This window comes from Sphaerodactylus townsendi, linkage group LG01 (genome assembly GCF_021028975.2).
Source record: "Sphaerodactylus townsendi isolate TG3544 linkage group LG01, MPM_Stown_v2.3, whole genome shotgun sequence".
NCBI classification, from domain to species: Eukaryota; Metazoa; Chordata; class Lepidosauria; order Squamata; family Sphaerodactylidae; genus Sphaerodactylus; species Sphaerodactylus townsendi.
In genome coordinates, this window is record NC_059425.1 from 87,752,000 (window position 1) to 87,764,996 (window position 12,997).

General features: G+C 41.4%; 1 protein-coding gene across 1 annotated transcript in view; it reads left to right on the forward strand.

The window, feature by feature from the left end:
- The window catches only part of GALNT2 (polypeptide N-acetylgalactosaminyltransferase 2), a 109,233-nt gene that overhangs the window by 54,845 nt on the left and 41,391 nt on the right, over positions 1-12,997 (forward strand). Inside the window, 1 exon segment of the mRNA XM_048486389.1 lies at positions 2,918-3,071. Within this exon segment, the coding sequence (XP_048342346.1) occupies positions 2,918-3,071 (154 nt within the window).

The following is a 12,997-nucleotide window of genomic DNA, read 5'->3' on the forward strand; positions in this document are numbered from 1 at the left end:
GGGGTCTGAAAAGTAACTTGGTGCTAGGAATGCATAATCTCCCCCTTTTCTGTAGACCACAGTTCTAAGAGTAGAAAAATATAGTGGAGTGACTTCTCAAGAGAAATAGTGATATAATAATGGGGAACTTAAACTATCTTCCCTTTGGGCAAAAGTCTGTCACAACAAAGAGAAGAAATTTCTAGGTTAGGTATTTTATTTATTTATTTTATTTTATTAAACTTATAGGCCGCCTTATCCCCGAAGGGCTCAATGATTCATTCAAAGGTAGAATGATTGTCCCTTTGAACAGTTAATCTTTGAGCCATCTAGATGGGAAGTAACCTTGGATTTATCTGGAAAGGTACTTAGGATCTTGCATGAGAGATATGAATGGTCAAATCACTGAGGAATTTTGACCACAGGAAATTTTGACCAAATTCAGCATATGTGAGCAGTGTTTCCTGGAAAGTCTAGTGCAGCCACATTTAACTCGAAAGTGGCAGCTTCTCAAAAAGGAAGGCATTAGATAAAAGAAAATGAAAGAGTAGTCAGTATCATATCACTTCAAGCTGCTTGGTGATTATTTAAAACCAGAATAATGGAAGCTTGTTTCGAATAAATTATCGCTGACTAAGAACAGTAGCAACAGTTGCTATACCTTTTTCAGGATAAAAATGACACCAGATTTGAGAATTCATCCTGGACTGTCTTTGTTCTAGAATGCTCCATTTGAGTCCTGGTGCTTTCCTAGTTCTGTTTCCAAGGCATGAGGACCTCCGCAGAGCATTTTAGATGGTCCAGGAAATGGCAGATAAATTATCAGAATCGGTGTCATCTTTATCCTGAAAAAGGTATAGTGTAGCTAGGAGTTAAAGAAACCATAAAAGGCAATAAAAGTCATAAGGGGCACTTTTGCTTTAGTTTTATTTAGTTTATTTTCAAATTTATACCCTGCCCTCCCTGTAAGAAAGTGGAAGTCTGTCCCAAATGGGGAAAGTTTGAGGACGCACAAACTCTGGCAAAGGAAATGCAAGGTAGCAGTAAAACCAGCAAAAAGGGTGTATTTGAGAAGTGCATTGATTGCTATGTCGACCAGAAGAGCCATGTTTACTTCCATCTCTGGGAAGAGACCAGGGTGAAGTGCACAGATTACTCAGTCTTTTGTTGGTGGCTGATTCAAGGTGGGGACTGCCTTCTAACCACAAACTGTAGGGTTTGAGCCTTCCCCAGTTTTCTGAAATACAGGGAAGGTGCCGCATTGTGGAATGTTGCTGAGTAGAGTCACAGGCAGCATGTCGAAGAGCTGCTGCTTATCACTGTATTAGAGAACAAAGAGCGAGTAGATTACCAAAGGAGGTGTGGAAACTGTGGATAAGCTGAACAAATTCTTTGTGTTTGTTTTCTGTGTGGGAGATATTGGGCAGATACCTAATATCCTTGAGCAACAAATGGAGGTGTCCAGAGAAATAGCCAATGGTTATTGGTTGGCAAGGAAAATATCAGAATTCTAATACCTTGAATCTGACTCAGCATATTTATTTCATATTGAACAAACAAAATTTTAAAAGAGAATGGAAATCTGTCATGGTAATAGTGCAAACCTATGGGGAGTGACTCTAGTCTGCCTGTTGGCTTCATAGGATTGTGCTATTTTAGCACACCCAAAAAACTATTCTCATCTGTTTTTCATTAAAGTTTAATGAAGATCATTTTGCATACTTTGATTTCCCTTTTCCTCTTCAGTGTGTCATTTCCATTACTGTTTAATTCCATATTACATTGGTGATTATGGTATCCCTGTATCTCCCTCTAATAGGAGAGGGATGTCAGAATAAGAATGTTAGCTTTGGCTTTAATTTGTCCTGCACAGCCAACTAGGTAAATATGTAACATGACTTTTTGATTATTGTACATATTTATGATTTTATTTCCCCATCCACTTTTACTCATCCATAATACATACTCTTACACAATTCCCAAGGATAACCATTGGACTCCACCCCCACCCCTGCAGTTAAATTACAGGTTTGAAATGGAGAACCATGCCTAATGTTATGCTGGCATTGGCATCTGTCAGTAATGTGGATTTTTCCAGGGAAATTTTCTGATTAAAAAAAAGCAAATATACCATATACAAACCGGGACTATGTACAACCTCTGGAGTTAGTTCATCCAACACATACAACCACTGGATCTGCAGCACAACAGCCATGACAATGATAGGGAAGGACTCTATCTACATATGCATGGTGGAAAAAATTCAGGTGAAAATTATGCTGGAATATGTGTGGAGAATTTTCTGACACATTACTGCTGTTTGTTTATTGATACAAACCTTATGATCCAGTGGATTTTTAAAACTGGAAAACTGTATGCAGAAAAAATTAAGAACTTAAACATTTCTGAGTAGATTTTCCACCTTGCATATCTGATTGAAATGACATTTGGGTAATCTGTGGCAGCTTCATATTTTCATGTAGTGTGATCTGGAAAGAAAAACAACCCTTTTGAAACCAGATCTAATAACTCTTTGTGTCTGCCATTGGGGCACCCCTGTCATTTTAAAGTGATTGAAAAATTCTGTGAGGATCCAATTCTATCAGGCTCACATCACACCGGGCACTCTTATTCCCTCCCTGCATCTTTTCAGGAGCTGAAATGGCTCTGTGTGTGTGTGTGTGGGGGGGCACTTGAAAAGGCTTGGGGAGGGAGAGAAAGAGTGTGTCAGCCCAGTGTACCTCAGGCCCAATCAGAATCTCCCCATTGCATCATTTTGAAATCACTTTAACATTGAGGTAGTATCCCCATGCTGGACAAATGGACACTATCCCTTCTAGTTTGGCCCTTTGTACCTGTTTATAAAGTACATGTTGTTAATAGAAAAAGTTGAGATTTGGTCAAGTTGGTTAATTCCAATTTTTTCTTTCTCTCTTAGGAAAAGTTCGGTGGCAAGACTTCAACCAGGAAGCTTATATTGGGGTTACTATGGTCAGAGCTGGACAAGACCCATATGCTCGTAATAAATTTAATCAAGTGGAGAGCGATAAATTGCAAATGGATAGAAGTGTTCCAGATACTAGACATGATCAGTAAGTATCAATAGTTAGTAGTTCTGTGTTGTGGATATGGGTAAATAAGGCATGTCAAACAGCTCATTTGTGGCTCTTGGGATTTCAGTCTTTGTGATCATAGTGCATACTTGAGTTCTTCTAACTTTCATTTCCATCCTGTCATTCCCAGTTAAGTTGCATTAGTCTTTAACTAAATTTCAAATAAGGCAACTAACAGAAGAGGGTACTTATGCAATATACAAAGGATCAATTGACTTGCAGTGTACTTAGCATATGTATGCTGAATGTTTTTGTGAAAATATAAGACAGTCAACTATAGAAAATAGTGATTGCTCCATGTTTACTCACTAGAAATGTGAAAATTATTCAGTTTTGGCTGAGAGTAGCCTCTTGTAAACTGAGCTGGATGATCTCATGTCCTTTTTTCCTTAACCAGGATACCCCTGTGCAGCAGGCTGTTCTCTTTTTACCTAGTCTTTAACTTAGCATTTGATCTTTTTAGTTGTTTATACCCCATACTGCCTGAGGAACATTTGAGGGATGATTTTGGTTGTGAGATGTTTTATACCACACGTTTTTAATGTTTTACAATTTTATCTTTCTTTTGCTTTGCGAGCTGCCTCAAGCAGTTCCCTGAAGAAGGATCACATTAAATGATTTTTTTAAAAAAACATGGACACATGACTTCCACTAGCATACTCTTTTTTGGAAATGTGGTAAGAAATGGTAAGAAAGCAATGTAGGATTTTTCTGACCTCAGACTGGGTATGGCAACTGACATTGAGTTTTTTCTTACTTACCTATACTCTGTCTCCCCAAAGGTAAAAACCAAAATTGTAACTTCATTCACCACATGTTGGACTGTCTTTGTTTTAGAATGCTCTGTATGGGTCGTGGTGCCTACCTCGTTCCAGCATGTGGCAAATGAAGTTACAATTTTGGTTTTTCTTTTGGTGAGACAGAGTATAGTATGAATTTAGTCACCAGACCATTCTCTTCTAAATATTCAGGCACTCCTCTATTCTGTTTGTCCCAGTTTAGATTTCTTTTTATTACTTAAACTACTCATTCGACCCTTGACCTTGAGCAGTATCATATGAATAAGGTTAAAAACAATCCTAATAGCCTGACACCAGACCTGCTATCATTTATTATTAATATTATTATATCTTGCTATAACTTGGGGGAGAAAAATTGCAGTAGCCAAAGTGGTCCTGTGTTCAGTGCCTGCTAGGAGCATTCTCAGTTTCTCCCCAGTAGGTATTTTTGCCCTCCCTTAAAGAAAAGCAATATTCATAATTCTCTTACATCCAAGTGACACACACATTTCAAAAGGCAGTGCTCCCAGGTATCAGTGCACCCCAATGGATACAAACATAGTCTCCCTTAGTAAGGAAGCTTCTTATAGTGACCATCAGAAGAGGCCCTGTATATGACAAAGCGAGATATAGGGGGGAAAAACTCAATGTGTTCCAGGTTAGGTTTCGTAATATAGGAGCATTCTCCTTCAATGGCGTTGGTACTTGCCGTGAATATGTCTTTTTTTCAGAGGGGTGAATTCATTCACTGACAGTAGGTCATGTCCCTACTGACCAGGAAGGGCTATGAAAGTTTCTGTTTCCCTCCTGAAACAACAGGGGGCCGTTCTTCGTCTCTCTTCCAGTTTTCATAGCCCTGCACCTAGCCAGATCACTATTTGCAGTTAGGACTTCAGAATGGCTCAGGACAAAACTAATCCTCCTCCGAAGCTGAAGAATGAAAAAGCAGCAAAGGACAAGTCACCTCACCCGGAAAAAATCAAAGGGCTGGAGGCAGCTTGGCTGAGCTTGCCTGAAATGATAGGACTGGGCACTCTGCTCTGTCGGAGCAGCCTCAACGCACTGCCCTCTCTTTGCTGGGACTGGTGGAAGTGTCATTTGAGACATGCTGATACAGAGGCCAGCACTTGAACTATCACCTGACACTGGGATGAGGAAAAATCTACTCGGTGGTGAGCTAACCCCTTCCACCTGGGCAGCATTTACTGTGGTGGGATGGGATGGGGACCTTCTGAACCCGGGACCATCATCACAAAGGACCTCAGCCTGGTTGGCAAATGCTAGTTCCCTAGGCAATCTTTTGGCAGGAAGACCTCAACATGGTGACACCACCATTTTCTGCAACCCCAGTTACTTCACAAAATGGACTCTTATTCACCTCATGCAGCAGCTGCAGTGGGAAATAAGATTGACTGCAGAGGGGACAAAAAGCTCAGAAACCCAAAATGCTGCAAAGGGGGAGGTTGCCCGACTCATCCTCATCCGCACCACCCAGCTGAGAATCCCAGAACATCGGGGATGATCATCCAAGACCATACACCCAACTCGAGATCCACCATGACCCACTTCCACCAAGAGGGTGAGGCAATCTCCTTCCCCCAATTATGCCACTGAAGGGGAGGAAGAAGAATCGGTTCATTCTGTCCCCCTGCTGAGACAGAAAAGCCCTCAGGAAAACCCATCATCCCCATTACTCTAAGAGTGAGATGGATTTGGAGAATTCCTCCTCTGGTAGATCTGAAAGCTTTGGCTGAGACAGAGAAAATGAAGAGTGGTCTGGGGATGAGGAGGAATCTCAAGACAAAACTCAAGGCTTTTTTCCATTGAGCATTACCAGTGTTTATTGGAAAAGCTAAATTGCCACGCTAAATTACCAGGTTAAAAGTCTGGGTAAATCACCATCTAAGGATTCAGAACAATATGACACTAGAGCATTCAACAAACTTCACCTCAGGCTGCCCTTTGCCAACGTGTTTTCTCAAAGTCGTCAAGGGAGGGTGGACTACCTGGGTATGGAAATATCTTGAATGCGATTTGCCAAGAGGCAATTATACTTTGACAGAAAAGGCCATGCATGAACTAAAGGTGCCCCACATTGATGGCACAGTGACTGCGTTACACACAGGGGGGCAATTTTACCAAAGGATGGTGAAAATGCTTTCAAAGACTCCTTTGACCACAAAAACTAGATGGCCCTCAAGAAAGCTTTTGAGTGGCATCTGTGACCACCAGAACCTTCTGTCTAGCTTCACCAGAGCCTCTATCATCTGGATGGACAACCTCACAAAGGAACCTGAGGTAGATCCAACAACACTTAAAGAGGTCTCTATTGAAGATGCACCACACCTCTCAATTTATTGCTGACACATCCCAGGATGCGATGCAGCTTTGCACCAAGTCTCAGGCATGATGGTACTGGTCGACAGAAACCCTTGGCTGAAAGCCTGGGAGGTCAATAACGTGACCAATGCTAACGTTGGCGGAGAAATTCTCTGGCAAGTAACTTTTTGGAGATGCAGCTCTAGTGAAGGTCTTAGTAGATTTCAAAGTGAAGAAAAAGGCCTTTCCCTCTTCTTCCTCATCTATTAAGGACAGGGGCCAGAAAAGCAAGAGCTCACACTCCTTTCATTCCTTTTGCCTTTCCTACAAGTCTAAGGACTAAATAGAAATGATAAAACCTCTTCCTTCAGGGGCAGAAACCAAGGCTGCTAATTCCAAAACAGCTTCAACTAACAAGGTACAGGCCACATCGTCTTCCCAAGATCATCCCTCTCTGCGGGACCCCTATATCCATGCTATCTTGCGATCAAGCTAAGCTGTTTTCAAACGACCGAAACTTTGGGGCAGAGACGAGTGAGTGCAAATCAGGGTGGGATTCTAGGGTTGTGATAATTGAGAGACAGGTGTTGGGTAGAATTTTCCTCTCCCCCTCTTTCAGTTCTCTCTGGAACCAAGGTCACCAAAAAAGCAAGCATCCTATGAGGCGTGGTTCAGCACCTCATCATCATCAGAGTTATCGAATCAGTTCCTGTGGACCAGAGGTGTCAAGGGGCTTACTTTCCACTCATCACAGTGCCCAAAAAAAGTCAGGAGAGTTGATGGCAATCCTGAGCCTAAAATAGGTGGATCTGTGGTGGGTTAAGAAGAAGTTTTGCATGAAGTCCCTTTGAACCTTCCTTCAGGCCATACAGGTGTGAGGCTTCTTGATCTCTGGTTTCCTCCCATCACCATCTATTTATTTATTTATTTATTTATTTATTTATTTATTGGTTGAACTTATATACCGCCCTCCACTGGATCTGTCTGTCTATCTATGTTTCTGCATAGGGCAGCAAACTTTCAATATATGCCCTTGCCCTTTTGACTTTCCTTGGCTCCTAGGGTGTTCACAAAGGTAGTGGTCACCTTGGTAGCCATCTTTGTCAAAGGGGAATCAATGTTTATGCATAGCATGACAACCTTCTCCTCAGGGCTTCCTCAGGAGGCCCTTCTCTGGGATATTCAAACAACCATCCAGGCATTGGAGGACCATGGATTCTTCCTCAACAGGAGCAAGAGCATCACCACACATATGGGAGCTGAGATCAATACACTGAAAGGTGAAGTGTTCTTGCCTGGGGACAAACAGATCAAACTCAGAGGCATAGTCCAGGAAGTCTCTCATCTAACCAAGGTAGACCTGATGACTCTGATGGCCTTGGGGTGCTGTGTGGTTTCCGGGCTGTATGGCCGTGTTCTAGCAGCATTCTCTCTGATGGCCTTGTTAGGACTACTTGTTTCGACCATTGGCATTGTTCCCTGGGCCCCATAGGCCCCAGTCAGCCAATTTACCTCTCGCCTGTGTTCAGCTTTCTCTCTTTCCCTCCCCTCTTTCTGGTAGCCTCTGACCAGGAAAGCTTTGGCTAAATTCTCATTGTCGGTCTCTTGGCCAGGTTGCACATTGCTAGCCACTCAGTTGGATGCAGAGTGGGGAACCAGAAAGGACTTGCAGGGAGGGCGCCTCAGTTTTTCATTTATCTCCTTCCCACGCTATTTCTTCTTTCCATCCTCCTGGAATCCTTACCTCTCACTCCTTCCTATCTATCAACCAATCAACTTTTTAATGTTTCCCATCTTCCGCTATATTTATTTACTTCATTAATTCCTCATCTTTCTCCACAATGGGAACCTAAGCAGCTTACAGCATTTTCTTCTCCATTTTATCCTCACAGCAACCCTGCGAGGTCGGTTAGGCTGATAATGTGTGACTGGCCCAAGTTCACCCAGTGAGTTTCTGCGGACATTTGATCCTCGGTCTGAATTCTTAATTAATTGGCTTTTGTGGGGTGATTGCTGTTGAACAGTTGCAAACAGCCAATCTTGGATGATGGGATGGTTACTCCTTTACAGTTTCAGGAAAAATCACACTAGCCTGACAAGGGCTTTGATCTCCGGATGGAGAACCAAAAGGCTGTGAATAAATTTGCCCAAAAGGAAGCCAGTGACCAAACCGCCATACATCAAAGGCTGGGTTACCGCATGGCAGGAAACAGAGTTTTCCTAAGGGGAAAGGGACAAACAAAGGTTGATTCTAATCCAGCCTGAGCTAGAGGGAGCATCTCTAAGCTCAGGGGGCTGAGACAAGCCTGCAGGAATCGTGCTATTTAGCTGAGAAATATGTTTTAGAATGTTTTATTGTTTTTTGTTTTTTTTAAATAAAATCATTGAGAATTAGAATGTTTTATTGTTTTTTGTTTTCTTTTAAATAAAATAATTGAGAACTCAGCTGGTTTCAGAGTGTCTGGAGAAAAGAACCCAGGATTTGTAGAACAGGCATGGCTCTCCCAGGCCTGGTTCTGTGACAGATGAGTCATGCAAATTGTATGGTATCAAGTTGTTTTGAGGTTTGACTCTGATGAGTCCTTCCTCAGAGAATCTTAATGCCCATGAAAAGGGTCTCCACATTCCTTTTGCTGATGGAACCCAGGGCTTGAAGGCTGACAATAATGTTGTGGTGGCCTAGCAAAGGGTCTTTGTTTTGTGAAGATACAGGTGCTGCTTCTATTATTTAGGATTTTTTTTAACTCTCCCCCTTAGGGTTTTTCTTAAAAGTTTTCAAATTTTACTGCAAATCTGGGGCTTTTTCCAGTTTTGTAGGAAGATCCATCCTGTCTGTTGATGGCTCTATTCTCCAGATTTAAATACCCACAAATGGGGCTATGTTGAGAATCAGATATATTGATAAGAATGGTCATTTAATTGCTGTACACAATTTTTTTCATACTATACATTTTGCATGTGTAAAATCTCATCTAAAAGCATTTAGCTGTTTCCAGATTTTTAAAAAGTTCATAGCATATTTTTCAGTTCTCTGCCAGATTTTTGAGGGGGTTATTTCTGATTTTTCCCCACAGCATTTTTCTCCTGAGCTTTCATATCTCTGAGAATGGCAGACCAAAACAAAAGTATGTGTTCAAAAATACAAGTAAAACAGCAGCAAGTATTCTTGTAGGCTTCCTGATTTAGGTGGGGCTGTATACTTCTTTGCATAAAGCTGTCTAAAGGGTAATGAATGACTGAAAGTGGTACCAGGTGAATCCATTGGTGAGATCTTGATGAAAGCTCATGTTGACTCTAGAATTTTAAGCTTGGAGATCACAATTTATGTTTACTGTGCCGATGGCATTCCTGCTTGTAAGGACAGAGTAGGCGTTCAAGCCCAAAAATGCAGGAAGGGAAATAAAGGTGGTAGAACAGATTTTGTTCTTAATAAAGTTGTCAAGGGAGTTTACAAAGCAAAATAAATTGATCAGTTTTTGGGTGGTTCGGGGTATTTTTACAAATATGATGTAAGTGAGAAACCAACATAGTTCCCTCAAAATCAAAATGTTGCTAGAGGGAGAGGGCTGGTTTTGATTAGTGAACTCACGTGGGGATGGAAGCTTCAACCCTCCCTCCCCTCCATTTGTGACCCTGATTCATATTAGCATGGGACTAATTTGACCTCAGTTCCTCTTTTAGAGACATGATATCCTGTCATCCAGTTCGACCCTGAGATCTTTTTACTTTCTTCAGAATGTGTCAGGCTAAAATTAAGGATGACCATTACCAGAGGATATTCAGATGTCATCCCAGTTTTAAGCAGTGGGGTTTCCTGGAAATCTATTGATCATTCAGTGTGTGATCCTCTAATTCACTGCTTCTCTTTGATGCATTCTGAACTCTGGTTGCTGTGAACATCATTTGCAAATAGTCTCCATCATGGAAATGTCATAGATAGAAAGAATGGTTGACTCTTCCTCTTGAACTTGCCCTGAAAGCACAGGGTCCTGAAAATATTGGAGTGGTGACATGTTTATGTAGCTTTTGTGTTGTGCAAACTTTGGGTAATATCATGATTGATTATAACTGACGAAGGAGGATGAATAGGAATGTTTACGATGTATCTGTTGGCATAAGCCATCGATGAAGGTTTGAGGGAGCTGGTTTATAGTCTTCGAGTGTGTTAGTTTCTCATGTTTTGAGCGATTCTTTTGAACTAGTGAACCCTGAATCATTATAGCTACTGCTACTGCTACATTATAGCTATAGCTACTGCTTTCCAGGGCAGAACTGTGGAGTTCTGTCCTCATTCGTGGAGGTCTTCACAAAACTGTCTTAAGGCTTGGTATACTTCGAAGTTTGAATTGTAATTTACTATCATTTATGTCTGTTGCAGATAAACACAGTTTCCCAAAAGTTTCCAGACATAGAAAAAAGTGTGTTCAGAAAAATAATTAAGTTTCTTGCTACTGGTAAAGAAAAAATAAAATATGAGTAAAACACAGAGAAAGTCTACTACGGCAGGAAAGTTGTTTGAGTGGTGTTTTCTTTAGGACTGCATTTGATTAAAGCAGGCCTGAATTGTGATTTGAAATTTTAGTTTTCTGTTTTTAATGTAATCTGTTTTATGTATTTTATTAATATTGTGATCTGCCTTGGGCTCTGTAAAGAAGAAAAGAAGCTGATAAATATTTTAGATAAAATAAAAAAATATTAACATTCCTGCCATTTGTATCTTGGATTGAAGAGTTTTGTAGCATTGTGAATTAGCTGTAATAACTACCTAAAAAACCCCCCATCAATTCTCTCTTACAGGATGAGTGAAATCCTAATAAGAGTTTTTGCCCTCCACCTTGTAATTTTCCTATTACCCATTTTTCCCGCCTCCCTTGCCTTATACTTCTCCAGGCCTTTTTCTCTTGTGCAGGTGGCATAAAGATGACTATAATTTAGGGCTTGTGGCAAGCTGAACATCCACAATTTAATCTGCGCAGCTGAACATTTAATACAATATTTGCATTTCATTTAAGAAGCTGGAGAACATTTGCTTTACGTCTCATGAAGAAATCTGACAGTGTCAGCCGTAGGCAGATCATTCTTAGCATATTGTTTCTTTCTCAAAATCTTTACCTAGACTTCTTTTTCACTGTGGTGGTGAGCCTGGGACTGTGCAGTATTTGACTTACCATATATACTCCTGTATAAGTCAACCCGCATATAAGTTGAAGCACCTAATTTTACCACAAAAAACTGGGCAAACGTATTGACTCGCGTATAAGTTGAGGGTGGGAAATGCAGCAGCTACTGGTAAATTTCAAAAATAAAAATAGATACCAATAAAGTTACATTAATTGAGGCATCAGTAGGTTAAATGTTTTTGAATATTTATTTCAAAGAAAAACAGTAAACTAGCTCTGTAAGTTGAAAAGGGAGTAAAAAAAAACAATATGGTCTCAACAATAACTTTAAAAGTACAAAAACCTTAGCTCAACCTTCAACCAAGCTAAAACACAAGAGTTAAAATCCTTCAAAACTGGATTTTTGGTCAGGAGAGGAATGTTTATGTTAGCAGTACCAACATTTCAGAGTATCTTTAGGAGACCCTCCTGATGATACCACCCAGGCTTGGTGAATTTTGGTTCAGGGGGCCCAAAGTTATGGACCCTCAAAATGTAGCCCCATCTACTATTAGCTCCCATTGAAAACAATGGGGGATGGGAGGACCCCCTTTGGGGGTCCATAACTTTGAACCCCCTAAACCAAACATCACCAAACCTGGCTGGTATCAGCAAGAGGTTATCCTGATGATACCACCCAGGTTTGGTGAAGTTTGGTTCAAGGGGTCCAAAGTTATGGACCCTCAAAATGTAGCCCCATTTCCAACAAGGTTGGAAACAATGGGGGATGGGGGCACCCTCCTTGGGGGTCCATAATTTTGGGTCCCTTGAACCAAACTTTACCCAACTTGGGTGGTATCATCAGGAGTGACACCTGATGGTATCCTAAAATTTTGGTGCCGCTAGCCTAAAAACTGCGCCCCTGGAGGCCGACAAAGTAAAAACCCTAAAATATTTTTTAAAATACAGCTGACTCGTGTATAAGTCGAGGGGGGCTTTTTCAGCACAAAAAATGTGCTGAAAAACTCGACTTATACACGAATATATACGGTATGTACTGTATTTATAGCCCATCTTTGTCCCCAAGTGAGACCCAAAGCCTCTAGGGTTGTTCTCCTCTCTTGAGTTGTATACTGACAACAACTTTGTGAGGCAGGTTAGGCTGAGGGTGTGACAGGCCCAAAGTCATCTAGCAAGGTTTCATAGCAGAGTGGACATAAACATGGGTCTCCGGGATCCTAGTCTGAAACTATTATGCTGCAGGCAGAGGCGTAGCTACCAGGGGACTGGGATGCGTGCATTGCACTGGGCGCACACCTGGGGGGGGGGGGCAAAAAAATCATTGTATTCTTTAGTGTTTTTCAGTTTTTGGGCTGAGGGGGTGCAGTTTTTAGGCTAGAAGCACCAAAATTTCCGGGATGTTTTGGGGGACTCTCCTATGATACCACCCAGGTTTTGTGAGGTTTGGTTCAGGGGGTCCAAAGTTATGAACTCCCAAAGGGGCTGCCCCATCCCCCATTTTTTCCAAAAGGAGCTAATACGAGATGGACCTTTGAGGGTCCATAACTTTGGACTCCCTGAACTAAACTTCACCTGAATTTTTTTTTTTTTTTGCTGCTAGCTTAACAGTTGCACCCCTGACATCAGGCACCCCCCCATATTTCCGCAGATCCTCCTTTTAAATCCCTTTGGCATGGATTTAAAGGGA